This window comes from Phoenix dactylifera, chromosome 18, assembly GCF_051530095.1.
Source record: "Phoenix dactylifera cultivar Ajwa chromosome 18, Ajwa_hap1_PhDact_Kaust_v1.1, whole genome shotgun sequence".
Taxonomy (NCBI): Eukaryota; Viridiplantae; Streptophyta; class Magnoliopsida; order Arecales; family Arecaceae; genus Phoenix; species Phoenix dactylifera.
Window position 1 is genome coordinate 14,482,942 of NC_143207.1, and position 14,605 is coordinate 14,497,546.

At 40.6% G+C, this 14,605-nt stretch overlaps 2 protein-coding genes across 3 annotated transcripts in view; one reads left to right on the forward strand and one right to left on the reverse strand.

The window, feature by feature from the left end:
• The first annotated feature begins 3,178 nt into the window (after positions 1-3,178).
• The window catches only part of LOC103717330 (phosphoglucan, water dikinase), a 33,203-nt gene continuing 21,776 nt past the window's right edge, over positions 3,179-14,605 (forward strand). The window contains exons 1-11 of one of the 2 annotated variants that reach the window (XM_089928560.1): positions 3,179-3,748; positions 3,845-3,954; positions 4,053-4,131; positions 4,236-4,327; positions 4,422-4,575; positions 4,749-5,081; positions 5,157-5,267; positions 5,407-5,505; positions 13,045-13,179; positions 13,727-13,815; positions 14,030-14,164. In XM_089928560.1, coding sequence (XP_089784686.1) covers positions 3,668-3,748; positions 3,845-3,954; positions 4,053-4,131; positions 4,236-4,327; positions 4,422-4,575; positions 4,749-5,081; positions 5,157-5,267; positions 5,407-5,505; positions 13,045-13,179; positions 13,727-13,815; positions 14,030-14,164 — 1,418 coding nt within the window. In that variant the 5' untranslated portion in view covers positions 3,179-3,667. The remainder of the gene's footprint in view (positions 3,749-3,844; positions 3,955-4,052; positions 4,132-4,235; positions 4,328-4,421; positions 4,576-4,748; positions 5,082-5,156; positions 5,268-5,406; positions 5,506-13,044; positions 13,180-13,726; positions 13,816-14,029; positions 14,165-14,605) is intronic. The other variant, XM_088714437.2, reaches the window with a different exon arrangement.
• On the reverse strand, positions 6,177-9,842 carry LOC149750948 (uncharacterized). The gene is made up of 6 exons (XM_089928523.1): positions 9,452-9,842; positions 8,310-9,295; positions 7,647-7,877; positions 7,390-7,553; positions 6,957-7,191; positions 6,177-6,191 (listed from the first exon to the last, which is right to left on the reverse strand). Exons 1-6 carry the CDS (start codon positions 9,840-9,842, stop codon positions 6,177-6,179), a joined length of 2,022 nt encoding a protein of 673 aa, XP_089784649.1.

Here is a 14,605-nt window from a genome sequence, read left to right on the forward strand (position 1 = left end):
AAATCTCTTTGGAGGTTTTAAAAGTGCAGTAGACATCAAAAAGGGGATCAGTAAGATAGGACAGAATCCTTCCCCTACACAAGTAATCTTTCTTCTTAAATTCCTCCAAATTACAAGTTCTAGCTGGTCATTCTCTTCCTCATTTAGAGGAGAGTCAAAAATTATGGAAAATAACCCAAGTGTGGTTAAGAAGATTTCCATCTTCTGTCTCCAACGCTTAAAGTTATTTCCATTAAATTTTTCAGAAGGAACCGGATCACTTGCATTGGCCATTGGGGTAACTCTAAGTACTAGCTTATTATACATATGGAATCTACTTCAAGAATGTTGGGAATAAACTATCCCAGAATTAGTAAAATCTAAAATATTCTACTTCAACAAATAATAGGCAGAAATAGGCTTAGAGAAAATAAATAGAGAAAGTGAAAAAATGGAACCCGAGATGCTGAGGCGTGGTATGTTGGTCATTTTTCTTGAAGTAGATTTCGCCGCTTTACAGTGCACTAGGCTTGGATGGCGTTCTACTCCTGAGATGCAACAGCCTCTCACACTATTCCTTCTGCCTCAATGATTTGCACGGATCAAAGAGGCTTCGAACCCAGAATTAGTATGCAGCAAGCTTGTTGATTGAAAGAAAAATAGCAGAAAAGGAGAATAGAAGTTCTCTGCTTTCGATTGTGTCCTCTATCTAATCCGAAGAGGTCTATTTATAGACTTCTTCGGGACAGACGCGATCCAAAACCGATCCAACGGTCAAAACTGGTAAGAAGTTTGAAAAAACACTGGGAGTAGGGCTAGCGGATGCGAGGTCGGTTGCGAAGAGGTGCAAGTGAGGAAGCGACGTGGCTCTTCGTGCCTTGGGTACGAGGCACAGCCCACACACCTCTTGGCTCATCGCACCTGTGGTCCAACCTTGGCCTCGGCTCCTCTTGGACGAGCACGGGCGAGATACGACCTCTGCTCTTCGCGCTTCGGACGAGTACGCGTACGAGGTGGGTCGGACGAGCACAGGCGCAAGGAACCTCGGACGACAGGGCCGAGCGAGCACAGGCACATGCGCAAAGAACCTCGGTAAAAAGGAGGAAGAGAGAGTCGAACCAATAACCTCATCCACCTCAAACCAACAGACCAACCATCCACGCCATACTCCCTTCTTAACCTATATACATAATATATATGTTTGAAGTATGAAAACTTTTAATCATTATTTAACAAAAAATCTAACAGATTGTGCCAGGGTCGACCCCAATTCTTCTGGGGTCGGCTCTAACTCTGATTTTTTGCATCTTAAGGTTAGTTTAGCACATGAGACTAATAAAAATATTGCAATTGATTTTGAATGCTTGGCACATAAAAAAAAAAATCATCTCTTTGACTAGTAAAAAGATAGAATTGCCCCTTAACAATGAAACTTCACTTTTAACTTTGTCAAATTGAGATTTAGATTTTTTTCTCAAGTTCTTCTAATAAATTTATCCTTAGATGAATTCTTGAGAGTTGTTTTAAACGCACAAAAAAAATGTATCAAGAATGTATTGAGTATGTATCGCTTCTTTCTTCCTTGAGCGTTTATATAGTTGATCAATTTAGTTAATGGCATTAGCACTTCCATATGACCTCAATGACTTTGTAAGCATCAAAATAACACTAGAATCCTCAGTTAGTCATTAGGACTTCCAATGTATTTATTATTTTTTCTTACCTCAAAAATATATAGTAGAAAACCGATAGGTATTTATTTCTTTTCTCAACTCTAAAGTACATAGTAGAGAATCCAAAAATCTACCACAATATTTTTATTCTTTGGATCCCCTCTATTTGCCTAGCCACTTGCCATGGGACCTTGCCTTCAAAACCACTTTGCCAAATCCAAGTAATATGGGATTCCAGTGCCATCGCCCTTAATCCATATGTTGATCAAAAGTTTAATCCACTTTACAAATCCTATCTATAATGCCATGGACTTCCACATACAATTTCTTAGAAGTACAGAGCCCACACCACCTCCAAACATCTGTTAGATCTTCTACTAGATCTTTTTGAATGTGACTTTTTTCCCAAAGAAGCAACCAATGTGTGGTTTTGACAAATGTTTGTGATCTATGGCATATGAATAAGATAGATTAGTTCCAAATGAATTTGAGATCTTAGATTGATGTTTATATCAAGGGACCACCAGAGCAATGTTTATCCCATCTCTTTGATTCCCATCTCCCCCTTTCCTGACAACTCATATGTTTGTAATATATCTGTGTGTGAAGAAGTCCAACTTAGCCTCATCTCTTGTGTATGGCATTGGATTGTGGCTTTTTGTTCTTTTTATAACATGCAGAGAAGTTACATTGGCTTTTCTTAGACATGTCATATATGTAGCATCAAATTCCCCAAATGATCTCCTTCTCTCTAACTAGCAGAGATGATTGCATGTGTTTCTCTCAAACATGCTGCATAATGTATCTAATAAGTTTCAGCCCTTTGGTATTTGATATGTTTTTGTTCTATTTTCTTTGATATTTTCTGGCAGCATGATTCAAAGAACTCATTCTTATGAAAGAATAGTAATTATGTTAAACATTAATTTATCATTATACCATAGATATGCAAGAGCAATTTGGAGAACCCTCTCATATATACCGCCATCTCAATTTGTTAAATATAAGACTTCGTGGTTTGTTAATTGTAATCTTAATATTTTAGGTGGTTAACAATCATGGGCTATAATCTATAAAAGTGTCAATTAATAGAAATTATATCCCTAATAAAAATCCACTAGTTAGACAATTTTTGTGAATATTTTGTTAAGTTCCTCAAGATCTTCTTTATGTTATTCTCTCTAAATTATAGATGGAATTAAATATCTACCCTATCGATCATTAATAATATTTAAAATTATTTATTTCGATTACTAAACTAAAGAAACTGTTTATCGATGTTTGTTGTTATTAGATTGCCGTTTATTTCATTAATACTATTATATAACATGTTACTATTTATGTTTTTGATCCTCATACTTTTAAAATATTAGGGGGCATTACCATTGTTAGTTTTAGTTCATTAAATTGAAAGTTATTATGTTGGGTATCATATACTAAATTATTATTATTTTTTTAATCACATGTGATTCTACCCGCTTGATCAAACCTAATAAATCACCCGCGGTCATCCAACCGATTTAACTGTCACCGCTCCCTCGTCTTTTCCAAAGCCCAAATAAACCCTAACCCAAACCCTAACGTCCCTTTCCTACTTTCTCCGTCTGGATCCATCTCCAGCTCCTTCTACTCAATTTCACCACGGCTCGTCACAGAACCAGATTCTCCAATATGCAGAACTCTCCTCTCGTCCGTTGAATACCTAAGGCGGCAATGGATTCCTCCAGCTCTTTTATCGTCGCTTTACTTTTCCTTTTCTTCACCTCTTTATGTCCGTGGAATGAAGCATCTGATCCCCTGCCGTGCTTCTTTTAATCCCTCGAGGCTTTATATAAGAGGAACATGTGATTTCGATTTCCATCCTGTCTCTTTTCTTCGTCAGAGGAGAGAATTTCCTAGGACTACCTCTGCTCCCTCTTATTCTCCGTAATTGTATTGTTCTGACTACTAATAATATAAAAAAATTACTTCTTTTATATACTTTTAGTGTTAATTGTTGGAGACGAGGGATAAAAATGTCATCTTTAAGCACCACCAACCTTCGGCAGACACCTGCTGTTCATCGTTTTGAACTCGGGGAAGGAATGCAGCTCAAGGTATACAGACTCTTTGATGTATGAGTTATTCAAATGAAGAAGTTGGTATTCTTGGAGTTTCAATGCCATTTTGATCTCTCTGCGTCCATGTTACAGGTTAATGTATCTAGAGCTTTGGATGGCTGTAGTTCGGTTATTGAGATTCAACTTATAAACTGCTCAAGGTCCTTGATTCTTCACTGGGGATGCGTCTATAGTGGACAGATGTGAGTTTTTACCTGCAAAAATCTTCTTTAGTTATTGGATTGGAATTGGGATATGGTATTTAAAATGAGCAATTTAATTATTTTACATCTCGTAATAGAAACTGGCTTCTTCCCAATAATTATCCTACGGGGACCAAAATCTACAAGAGAAGTGCTCTGCAGACACCATTTTCAAAGGTTCTGATTTTATATTACAGCTTGTTATGAGTAGATTTCTTATGCTTACGGTTGAGCGTCAAAGAGTATGTCGTTCTAGCAGTTGGTTTGAATTTGAATTTCAGAGAGGAGACATCTACTTGATTACAATTGAGTTGCGGGATCCCAAGATTGATGCCATTGAATTTGTTCTGAAGGACGAAAGACAGCATCGGTGGTTGGTTTCTTTAACACTTAATTGCTCACATTATAAAGATTATATGACTCATCTTTGGAAGTTATATAATGTTTTACTATCTGATTTTTCCTAGGTTTAAACTGAGCCAAGGAAACTTCCGAATTGATATACCCAAGGTCGAGACATGTGATTCACATTCGTCAACACCAAAAGATCTGGTAGAACATAAAGCATATTTAATATGGGAGAGTAGAGGCAGACCTAAGAGCTCACTTCAAGAGAAGAAGGTTCATTATTCATAAAGAAACACTTAGCTTTTCACTTTAAAAGTTCCGTCTTCATTGATAAAAAGAAAGAAGATGGTTTTGTGTGAAATTTTGTTAAAATTGATGCTACAAGAATTATGAATTAATTTCCAGCTGTTGATGCACTGACAATGAAATTATATTTAACCATGCAGGCAGACTATGATGCTGCTTTTGAAGAGATACAAGGACAATTATCAAAGGGCCTTTCCCTTGATGAAATTAGGAGTAGTCAATGTTTAAAAGAAAGTCCTGTCAAGAGGGCCTTCGATTATAAAGAAACACCTATGGCTTCAAAGAATTCATTGTCATCTTTTTATCACAAAAGGCATGATGTGAGCCAGTGGTTGAACAAAAAATCTTTGCATAACAACAAAAGTGATTATTTTCATCCATCAACTTTCTTAAATCTTGTTGAGAAAACAATGGGAGGAGGAGACAATGCCAACCTGAGACAATCATATAATATTGGAAGTAATGAATTAGTGGTAAGCACTAACGACCCATTCACTGTTTTTTACTTTCCTGTGCAGTACAGTTTTCACACAGCCTCGCACTTTCAGGTCCTCTTGAAAAGTGGCAGAGGGGAGTGCCACATCATTCTTGCTGTCAATCTGAAAGGGGCTACAGTGCTTCACTGGGGAGTATCAAAGATGTCAGCAGGAGAATGGTTGGTAAGTTAAGAATGGACTTTTCATCCATTTTAGCACATGTGAAGGAGAAAGGCTTAAGCTACAATTTTTACAGTCATTAGTTAGTAACATGAACTTGCTTTCACTCATTTTACAAATATTCTGATGCTTCTTGATGAAGGTCCCTCCATCAGAGATATTACCGGAGAGATCAAAGCTGCTAGATGGAGCATGCCAAACTTATTTCAGAGAAATATCAAGTGGACATGAATCATTTCAGGCAATATTCTTTTCTAGTTCTTAAATTTGTTTTCAAGTTATCATATTATTATCTTACGACATCGAGCTTTTGTCGAAATGCTTTGTCATGTTTGACTCAATTGGTTCCAGATTTGTGCAGCAGTAATCTCTAAATCAGTCTACTCTTGAAAATGGATGAAAACACAACCAAGCACCATTTGAATTATGATTCTACATTTCTACTTTTATGCATGCATGCTATTATTAATACGTTGCAATATATTTTGTGATATAATATTCAACTAGTATAGTTTGCCCTAATCAAAAGAAGGGTGGAATGACGAGGAACTATATTAAGAGGCAAATGCAGTCCTGGTGGCACCCATGCAGAAATCATAACCGCATATTGGCAATTTATTTATTTATTATTTATCTATTTATTTTATTTTGGAACATCTTGTTATCTGCCATGAGGACAAAATGTTGTGGTATCTTTCTTTGCTTTGGATCATTTTGGATTAAAATGGGCATGAAGCTAATGAATTATTTGTTTAAGAAAAAATGGTTAAAAGTTATAACTTATAGTATTTAATTCTATATTTCTTACATAATAATGTACGCTATAAATTGGTAATCAATGTTGTCATAATGTGATGATAGTAAATAAGTTGGACCACATACATTATCATAACTGAAACTAAAATTTTGTAGCTATATTATAAGAATCTGAAATCATGGACAATGACCAATAATGTTTGTTATTAACTTCTTATTTGTATTTCTAATGACATTTTGTAGTCCAAGGTTCGCTGTACCGGTCGGTACCGAGCGTACCGTACCCGTACCGATGGGTACCGGCAAGGTTCGCGGTACCGATCGTACCGACGTACCGGTCGGCTCCGGTATCGGTACGGTACCGTTGCCGAACCGAGCCGAACCGATACCGCACCGATAGGGTACATTCAGCGACCCCATCGTCGTTTTTTTTTTTTTTGGAGTTTTTTGGATGTTTTTATGTTTAGGTTTAAGGTTAAAACTAGATGATGCAACTTATTACTTCCAAATGATTCAAATAATGAGATGAAGAACATAAAAAATTTTCAAATTAAGTTACAATCAATTACATACGTTTAAATCACTCTCGAATATCTAAAATCGGGTCGAATGGCGATGCTTCTCGTCAATATCTGGATCATCAGCATAATATGGAGGCAGATCAACCCATCCCTCTAACCAAACGGCATTGTAGTCTTGTATGCTCAATCCTCGAGGAATGCGCGTTGGATCATAAGAACTCTCGGATCTCTCGCTGAAGCTCTAGCTCTGAGAGGTGTCTTGATAAGGGGCCCATCCGAATATGCCGGCACTAAAATCCGATCCGTAAGATCCTCCGGGCTGCGCAGGATAGTAGCTACCGGAAGATGACTCCGATGCACCATATCCATAGGCTGGCTGAGGCCGTGGATAATAGGAAGACTCGGAACTTGATACATCAATGGATTCGACTCCATATGGAAGGTCATCTGCAGCTGCATCCTGGCCTCTTGAACGACCTTGAGGAGCTCTTCTTCGATATGCAATGGTATCTGACCGGCCTATATCAGACGGCCTACCGTGGTCCGTATCTTGTGTAGCATGTGTAAACTGAGACTCACCGGTGTATCGAAAACCTCCCTCCGGCTGTGTCTCATAACTAGTACCATACTGTCCTCCACTTCCTCCATGGCTAGTAGATTCATCACCACCAGAATCTTCATCGCTGCTGGTCCAAGTCTCCTCCTCGACACTCTCCATTGGGGCCCTTTTCTTTTCTTTTCTTGTTTGTTGGGATTGACGCCCTCCTGATCGAGTCGACTGAGTAGTAGAGCGTCCTCGTCCTCGTCCTCGCATGAGAGGATCATCTCTCTGAACGGGAGCATCGTACCAGTCATGCGGTGACTGGCTCCCCTCTAGCCACGTCATATCAGCTGTAGGAGTGCGTGGAATGTTGCGCTCAGCCCATTGCTGTGGATCGACCATAGCCTCGGTGGCTATGATACTGGCTGGTCGTCGAAGCGATCCTGGCTCATCAAGCTCGGGCTCCTGCTGCTGGGCCGCAAGCCAGTCGAGCATAGGATTATCATCATCATCTGTAAAAGTCCTATAGATGGGATCTGCATACTTGAGCTCCACTTTCTCTTGAATGCATTTTAGCCTCAACCGTAGATTGTAGTGCACATAAACTAAGTCGTTGAGGCGCTTTTGTGTCAAACGGTTCCTTTGTTTGCTGTGGATGAGGCCGAAGGTGGACCAGTTGCGCTCACAGCCAGTCGAGGAGACCGTTTGGAAGAGAATCCGGATAGCTATCCGCTTAAGATTTTTTACGGATCCGCCAAAATGAATCCACCATTCAGCTGCAAAAATATTGAAGATAATTACATTTTATATATATGATGGCCTCATAGTTGAAGATAATTCAGATGCAAAAATGTCTTGCAGATTTGTATTGTACCTGGATTCATAGTTGTCTTGCTCACGACAGCTGGTCGCTGTCCAAAGCTATGGCTACCCTCTCTAAATAATTTGGTCTGTGAAAAGAAGCTTGTTGTAGTATGTCAATAATATAAGATCTGATATATTTACATATGTTACTAAATCATAGTTACCTCTTCTATACATAACGCGGCGACTTCTGGATCAGGCTCCATCTTATAAATAACATTACGCAGAGCATGAAGAAGTTCATCATCCATACCAATTCCACTCTCGTACTGAAACCGGGGATTCAGATAGTATGCTGCACATAGATGACACCATCTTAGTATAACTATACAAATATATCAATCAGTATAATTATCAATATTATCGCTTACCTGCTAGATGCAATTTCCTACCCATTTGGGCTCCCCACCGCCGCTCAATGATGTCGATGTACTTCTGGGCATGGGCTACATCTGCCTCCATGATCTGAGCCTTTGCCTTCTCCATCATGTGATACAAAAAGCCCATCTGGGGATACCTCTCGCTATCCACGGCCCGCAGCACTTCATATAATGGTTTGATAGCCTTGACTATCGCATTGGCCCGCTGCCAGAATGACTGCCTGCTTACCAAGTCTTCCATCCTGCTTCCTTCAGTGCCGGCCTGGGCATATCTACTTTCCTGCCACTCGGGACTAACAAACATCTGACGTAGGGCTCCTTTCTTCTCGATAAGGCTATCAAGTGCAATGTAATTCGTAGCAAACCGTGTGACTTCTGGTCTAAGAATTTCTCCCCCTGCATACCTTCTCATTAATGAAAGAACCCAAGTATGGCTATAAATATACCTGGTGATTCGTTGGGCTATCTCCACCGTATGTTGCACCTTACGGATCTTTCCAATATCCATCAGGATGAGGTCGATGCAATGTGCAGCACATGGGGTCCAGAAAATTTGTGGTCGCCGCTCCATCAAGACCTGCCCGGCCAACTTATATTGCGGTCCGTTATCAGTGACGACCTGCACGATATTCTCCTCTCCAATCTGATCTATCACCTCCTCCATAAGTCTGAGGATGTATGAGGCGTTGTGCACCTTATCCGAATCATCAACTGACTTGTGGAAGAAGGTCTTCGTATCACAGTATGTCAGAAAGTTGATGATGGCCCGCTTTGTCGGACCGGTCCAACTATCACACATCAGAGTGAGCCCATATGTGGGGCACTTGCTTTTATATGAACCAATCCAATTCTCTAGCTCCTCCTTATTGTTGTCAAGAAGCTCACCGTAGATGTCCCTCGGACCTGGAGGATCAACACAGGAACCGGCAGTCTGTATGGCAGAAATGGCAGACTTGTAGTATGTATTGTCTGCAGCATTTGCTGGAATGTGGCTGAAGTGGAACCAGGATCAAATAGCTCGCCACATATCCTTCTTCTTCTCCTTCTTCCACATTGTGTCTAATCTTTGCTGCTTCGAATCTCTTCTGGAGAAGGCATGCGGATCTACATCATGGATTGACGCACCTGGTGGAATCCCTCCGGAAGACTTCTTTCGGCTACCAAAACCATCCAGGATAGATGCAATCCGGCTACGTCCTCTGCCCTCGCCCTCCCTGACTGATGTTGTCCTTTGAAACTCTGGATCTTGTCTGCTTCCACCAGAACCGGCGCCCGACTCAAAAAACGAGGGCCCAAATGGAGCCCGATGCCTCGCCACCTTCTCCTGCTGCCATCGATCATCCAGACTCGCCCGCATGGCAGCCTGGATCTGTGCCTCCTCCTCATCTGGACCCTCGACCTCCTGTGACTCCATCAAGTGATAGGAAGGTGCTTCTGCAGCTTGGCGTTCCACCTCCGCTTTCTGCTTGGCAACCCTCTCCTTGGCTGCTTTGATCTCAGCGAGGTTTTTCCTCATCAGCTGACGGGTGGTCGGTGGCACTCCGAGCATGCAGATATCTCACGAGAATTACCGGCTAAGTGCTGCTTTAATCTGGTTACTCCTCCTCCTTTGAAGCACTTGTGGCAATAATTGCACTGAAACTGGTGACGTTCACCGAGCATCTTCCCATGCTCCCAGCCAATATTACGCTCTTGGGGTTGCCCTCTCCTTGATGGCTCCATTCCTACGACCACATTAATTTTTTTCAATTTTTATTTTTTTGTAATTAAAAATTAATTTTTAAATTTATTAATTAAATTATAAATTATATAAATTCTGTAAAAACAACAGTTAATGTCATCATTAACATCGTCCATATATCAACAACATATAAAAATTTCAAAACGAAATGGAATCATTGAATCATTTCATAATTTTTGGCAATTTTTGACTTAATTTTTTTAAGCAATTTAAATGAAATATTAAAAAAACAATGTAGGGAAATTTTACCTTATTTTGTTTTTGCTGGATTTTTCTTCAAGAAAAACGACGCTCTCCGACCTTTCTAATTTTTTTCATGCCTTTGTCTTTGCCTTTCTCTTCTTTTTCTCCTCCTTTCTCTTTGCCTTTCCTTCACTTAAGCTGATGGATTTGGCTTCAGCCTTCAGCATTCGGTCGGCTTTTATAGCCAACCGTTGGGTCACTGTGGCACTTTGAAAAGTGCCACTGTGAGCCACAGCGCGGCACTTCGTGTGAGCCACAGCGCGGCACTTTCGAAGTGCCGCGCGAAGTGCCGCACCGGCACTTTCGGTCGAAGTGCCGCACAAAGCGGCACTTTCGGTCGAAGTGCCGCACAAAGCGGCACTTTCGGTCGCATTGCCGCACAAAGCGGCAATTTAAAAGCGCCGCACAAAATGGCACTTTGAAAGCTCAAAATGCCGCACAAAACGGCACTTTGAAAGTGCCACACTGTGGCACTTTGAAAGTGCCACAGTGCCACAGTGTGGCACTTTCAAAGTGCCTCTGGCCTAGTGCCACAGCGCTGGCACATTATTTCCAGCACCGAACCGGTGCGAACCGGCTCGGTTCGCACCGGTTCGAGCATGTACCGGTTCGCACCGGTAACTGGCTCGGTTCGCACCGGTATGGTGCTCGAAACATTCGGTTCCGACCCATATTGGGTCGGAACCGTTTTACACACTGGAACCGGACCGGTTCCAGTCGGTACCGGTCCGGTTCGGGCTGAACCGACCGGTACAGGTCGGTTCAGCAGACCCTGGGTACCGGTATCGGTACACCAATGTCGGTACGGTCGATACCGAGCGTACGGTACCGTACCGACACTCGGTACGCCTATACTAATACGGCACCGGTACGGGGTTCGGTACCGGTACGGCGAACCTTGTTGTAGTCTTATTTATACCTAAGCAATTTCTTATGAAATAGGCAGAAGTAAATACTAGTTTTAGCATCTGCTGAGAATCTGAGATCATCAGGTCAAAAAGCCAACTAATTTCAAGTTTGTAGACTGTTTTAATGAACCATGAATCAGGGGCACCACACTCAAGATGTAAAGGGAAGAAATTCTATCTAGAATGCTTCAATAAAAACTTTGTTACCAGCTACGACTTGTACTTGTATGGTACCTTTCTCTAATCTAGTTAGTTTAAAAATAGTTAGGAGGCCTTTAGATTTGAATGCTTGATGAACATTGGCATGACACTTGGAAAAGATTTTTAGGATAGCTTAGATGGTCTGTATCCTACAAACAGAAGTCCAATTTCTTAATTATGATGGATTTTGGTATACCAAATAATCTAACTCTGCCCACAATTTTTTTTTACTGAAGATTGTGAAACCTAGCAAGGAAAATCGTAACCAGCCTTAGTTGTAGGAGCCTTCTACACAAGGTATGGGCATGCTTCATGAACTAGAATGTGCACTTGCTTCTTAAGCACTTTCTTACTCTGAGAATTTCTAAAATGTCAATTTCTATGACCTTTACCCAACTTTGGGAACTAAGCTGGTAGGATGAAACATTAACATTCACGAATCAAAAAATAGAAAGCACCAAAATAAAAGATAATGGTCAATAACTAACCAAAAGCTAGTCATAAGATTGTCTAGCATCACAACTTCAAAGGAAGAGGAGGGGCAGAGATAATCAGTAAATTGATATGGATCTGACATTGCGGTGAAAAAATAAAAGGTTGCAATAGAGAGGGAAGTATGTATTAGTATTATCTGAGTACTATATAATTCTGACCAAGGATGGGAGAACCCATAACGACAAGTATGCCGGCCAACGACTGGTACAATACGGTATTGGTCTGTATTGTATTGAACTGTGGTGAATCAGAACCACAAGGAGGGAGAGTGAGAGGACCAGAGAGGAAGAAGGAGAGGAAGGAAGAGGGAGAGGGAAGAGAGGAAAAAGGAGAGGGAGGGAGCGGGGACTCACCTGGAGGCACAAATAGATTTGTAGAGAGGTTGAAGAGATGCCTAGAGGCATAGGTCCACCGGCATACTAGCACTAGTTGGTCTCCTTGGTCCGACATCCATAGCCGAAGAAAGATAGAGAGTAGGAGAAAGGACAGATGGAGGAGGAGGGTGTCAACGGCGGCAAGTGGAGGTGGGAGAGAGGTGAGAATTTCAAAGGGTCTGCACAGAAAGAGAGAGAAGGGGGGCGGAGGAGGGGGGATCCACGATGGGGCAACGATGGATAGGTTTCGAGGGACACAAGGCAGGGGTAAGGGGGGTTGGACGATCGTGGCCTAGGGGGCGAGGGGTGGGAGGGCTATTTAATCGAAGGCTTCTCTCAAACTAGGGGGCCGTTTTAATTGGGTTCAGCCTATTTACCAAGATGACAAGGCAAGCCATCCCAATTCCCTGCTGGTTTGGTTCGTTATGCTCTGAACTGGGCAGTTCGGTGTGGTATGGCCAACCATGATGGTGACCAAAAAAGAATGAAATGGTCATCCCTATGTTGTTACAAGTTTTAACTTAATGACGTGCTCTAGTAGGATATTGACTCTAGTATACACTTGCTCCTCGAGTTCCATAAATAAATTGAACTTGAGAATATCATGTAATTAGAGATAATTTATAAATGTTACCTTTTGCAGAATATAATATAGTTTATATATTCTATTCACATAGAACAAAAAGAACTAGCGGCATTGTACTTAACCATATTGTGTATTTCACGAGTAAACCTTTTAATTTGTCTCGTATGCAGTTTGTGGACATCAACCTCAAGAGAAGCAATCTTATGGGAGTGCAATTTGTGCTGTGGTCTGGTGGGTTTTGGTTGAAGAACAATGGTTCAAATTTCTATATAAGCCTGAAATCAGTGAAACTGACACCTGGAAAGGTCTTCTACATACTACCCACAGGGATATCCTTCTTGTTTCTTTAAAAATTATGTTCTTATTGTTTACTTGCAAGTCATAGTAATATTTATTAAAATACATTCTTTTCTTCTACATCACCACCTCATGGTCTATATATCATAGGTTTTTTAATCTTTAACTGCTGAAGAATCAACTACTTTCTGTCAAGTGCTTTTATAATCACCACCATCATCAGTGTATTGAATTTATCCACGTATTTAAGTGTTGTTCAGTAGTGTGATATGTGCCATGCCCATTTTCTAACAAGCATGTGGCATTTGCACAATACCTGCGACATGTCAGTACTTGGCTTACTGCTGTACCAGTATGTGCCAAGCATGCCAAGCACTGGCACAGAATGACAAGACTTAAGAAATACTCTGCCAATACCAGGCCGGCGCACCGCAAACACAGAGTACTTCAGTTCTTGAATTCATTCTTGTTGCCTCAGTTGAAAACAGGTAAATTATGGCTAAGAGTTTATCTCAGGCCATCAGATCTGATATTGCAGTTCTTTGTTTTATGCAGGGTGAAGGGGATGGAACAAAAATTTGCAAGTGGTTGCTTGATGAAATATCTGAGAGAGAAAAGGATGCTGAAAGATCATTAATGCACAGGTATCTGCAGTAGATTGTTCTTGTGGCTGTCCAATCTCCATGGTCCTTCTATGAATTTTCGGACTTATTTAAAACTTGTTCGAGAAGACAAGTATTGCAGAGAAAAAATGTAGCTGAGATAGTGCATCTTTGCATTAGATCTTGTGAAAGGTGTTACAACTTAAATTTATTGAATTCAGAAAGATGATGCATGGTGTAATGATACTTTATGCAGATTCAGCATTGCAAAAGATTTGACAGAACGATGTAAAAATGAAGGGGAGTTGGGTCTCATTGGTATATTGGTATGGTTGCGGTTCATGGCATGCAGACAACTTTGTTGGAATAAGAACTACAATGTGAAACCACGGTAGTTCAATGCATTTTTTTCTTTAGCTCTCAAACTTTCATAATTTATTTATATTTGTAAATCTTGATGAAGTATTTGCAGTTTCTACGTATGTTATATTGTCTAACTGTGTTGTATCTAGCTGGAAGCCTTGTTGTAAATAGAATCTAACATAAAAATTAACCTGAGCTAGCTAAAAGAGCCAACTGAGCGTGAAGAAAGTATTTGAAATGTCAACACTCAACAACATAAACGGACACTGTTATATGTCAAGCAGCAGTGCATCAATTATATATGTTTTCTCGTGTCTAACAGGTTTAACTATTTTTTTTATTAATTTCCCTTGGGCCTTCCCCTAAAGACTGACAAGTAAAATATGTCAACTTTAGGCTTCAGCAAGGTGCTCAAGGTCCATGATCCTATCCTTAATTCCTTACAATGTTCTCTCACATAAACTACAGA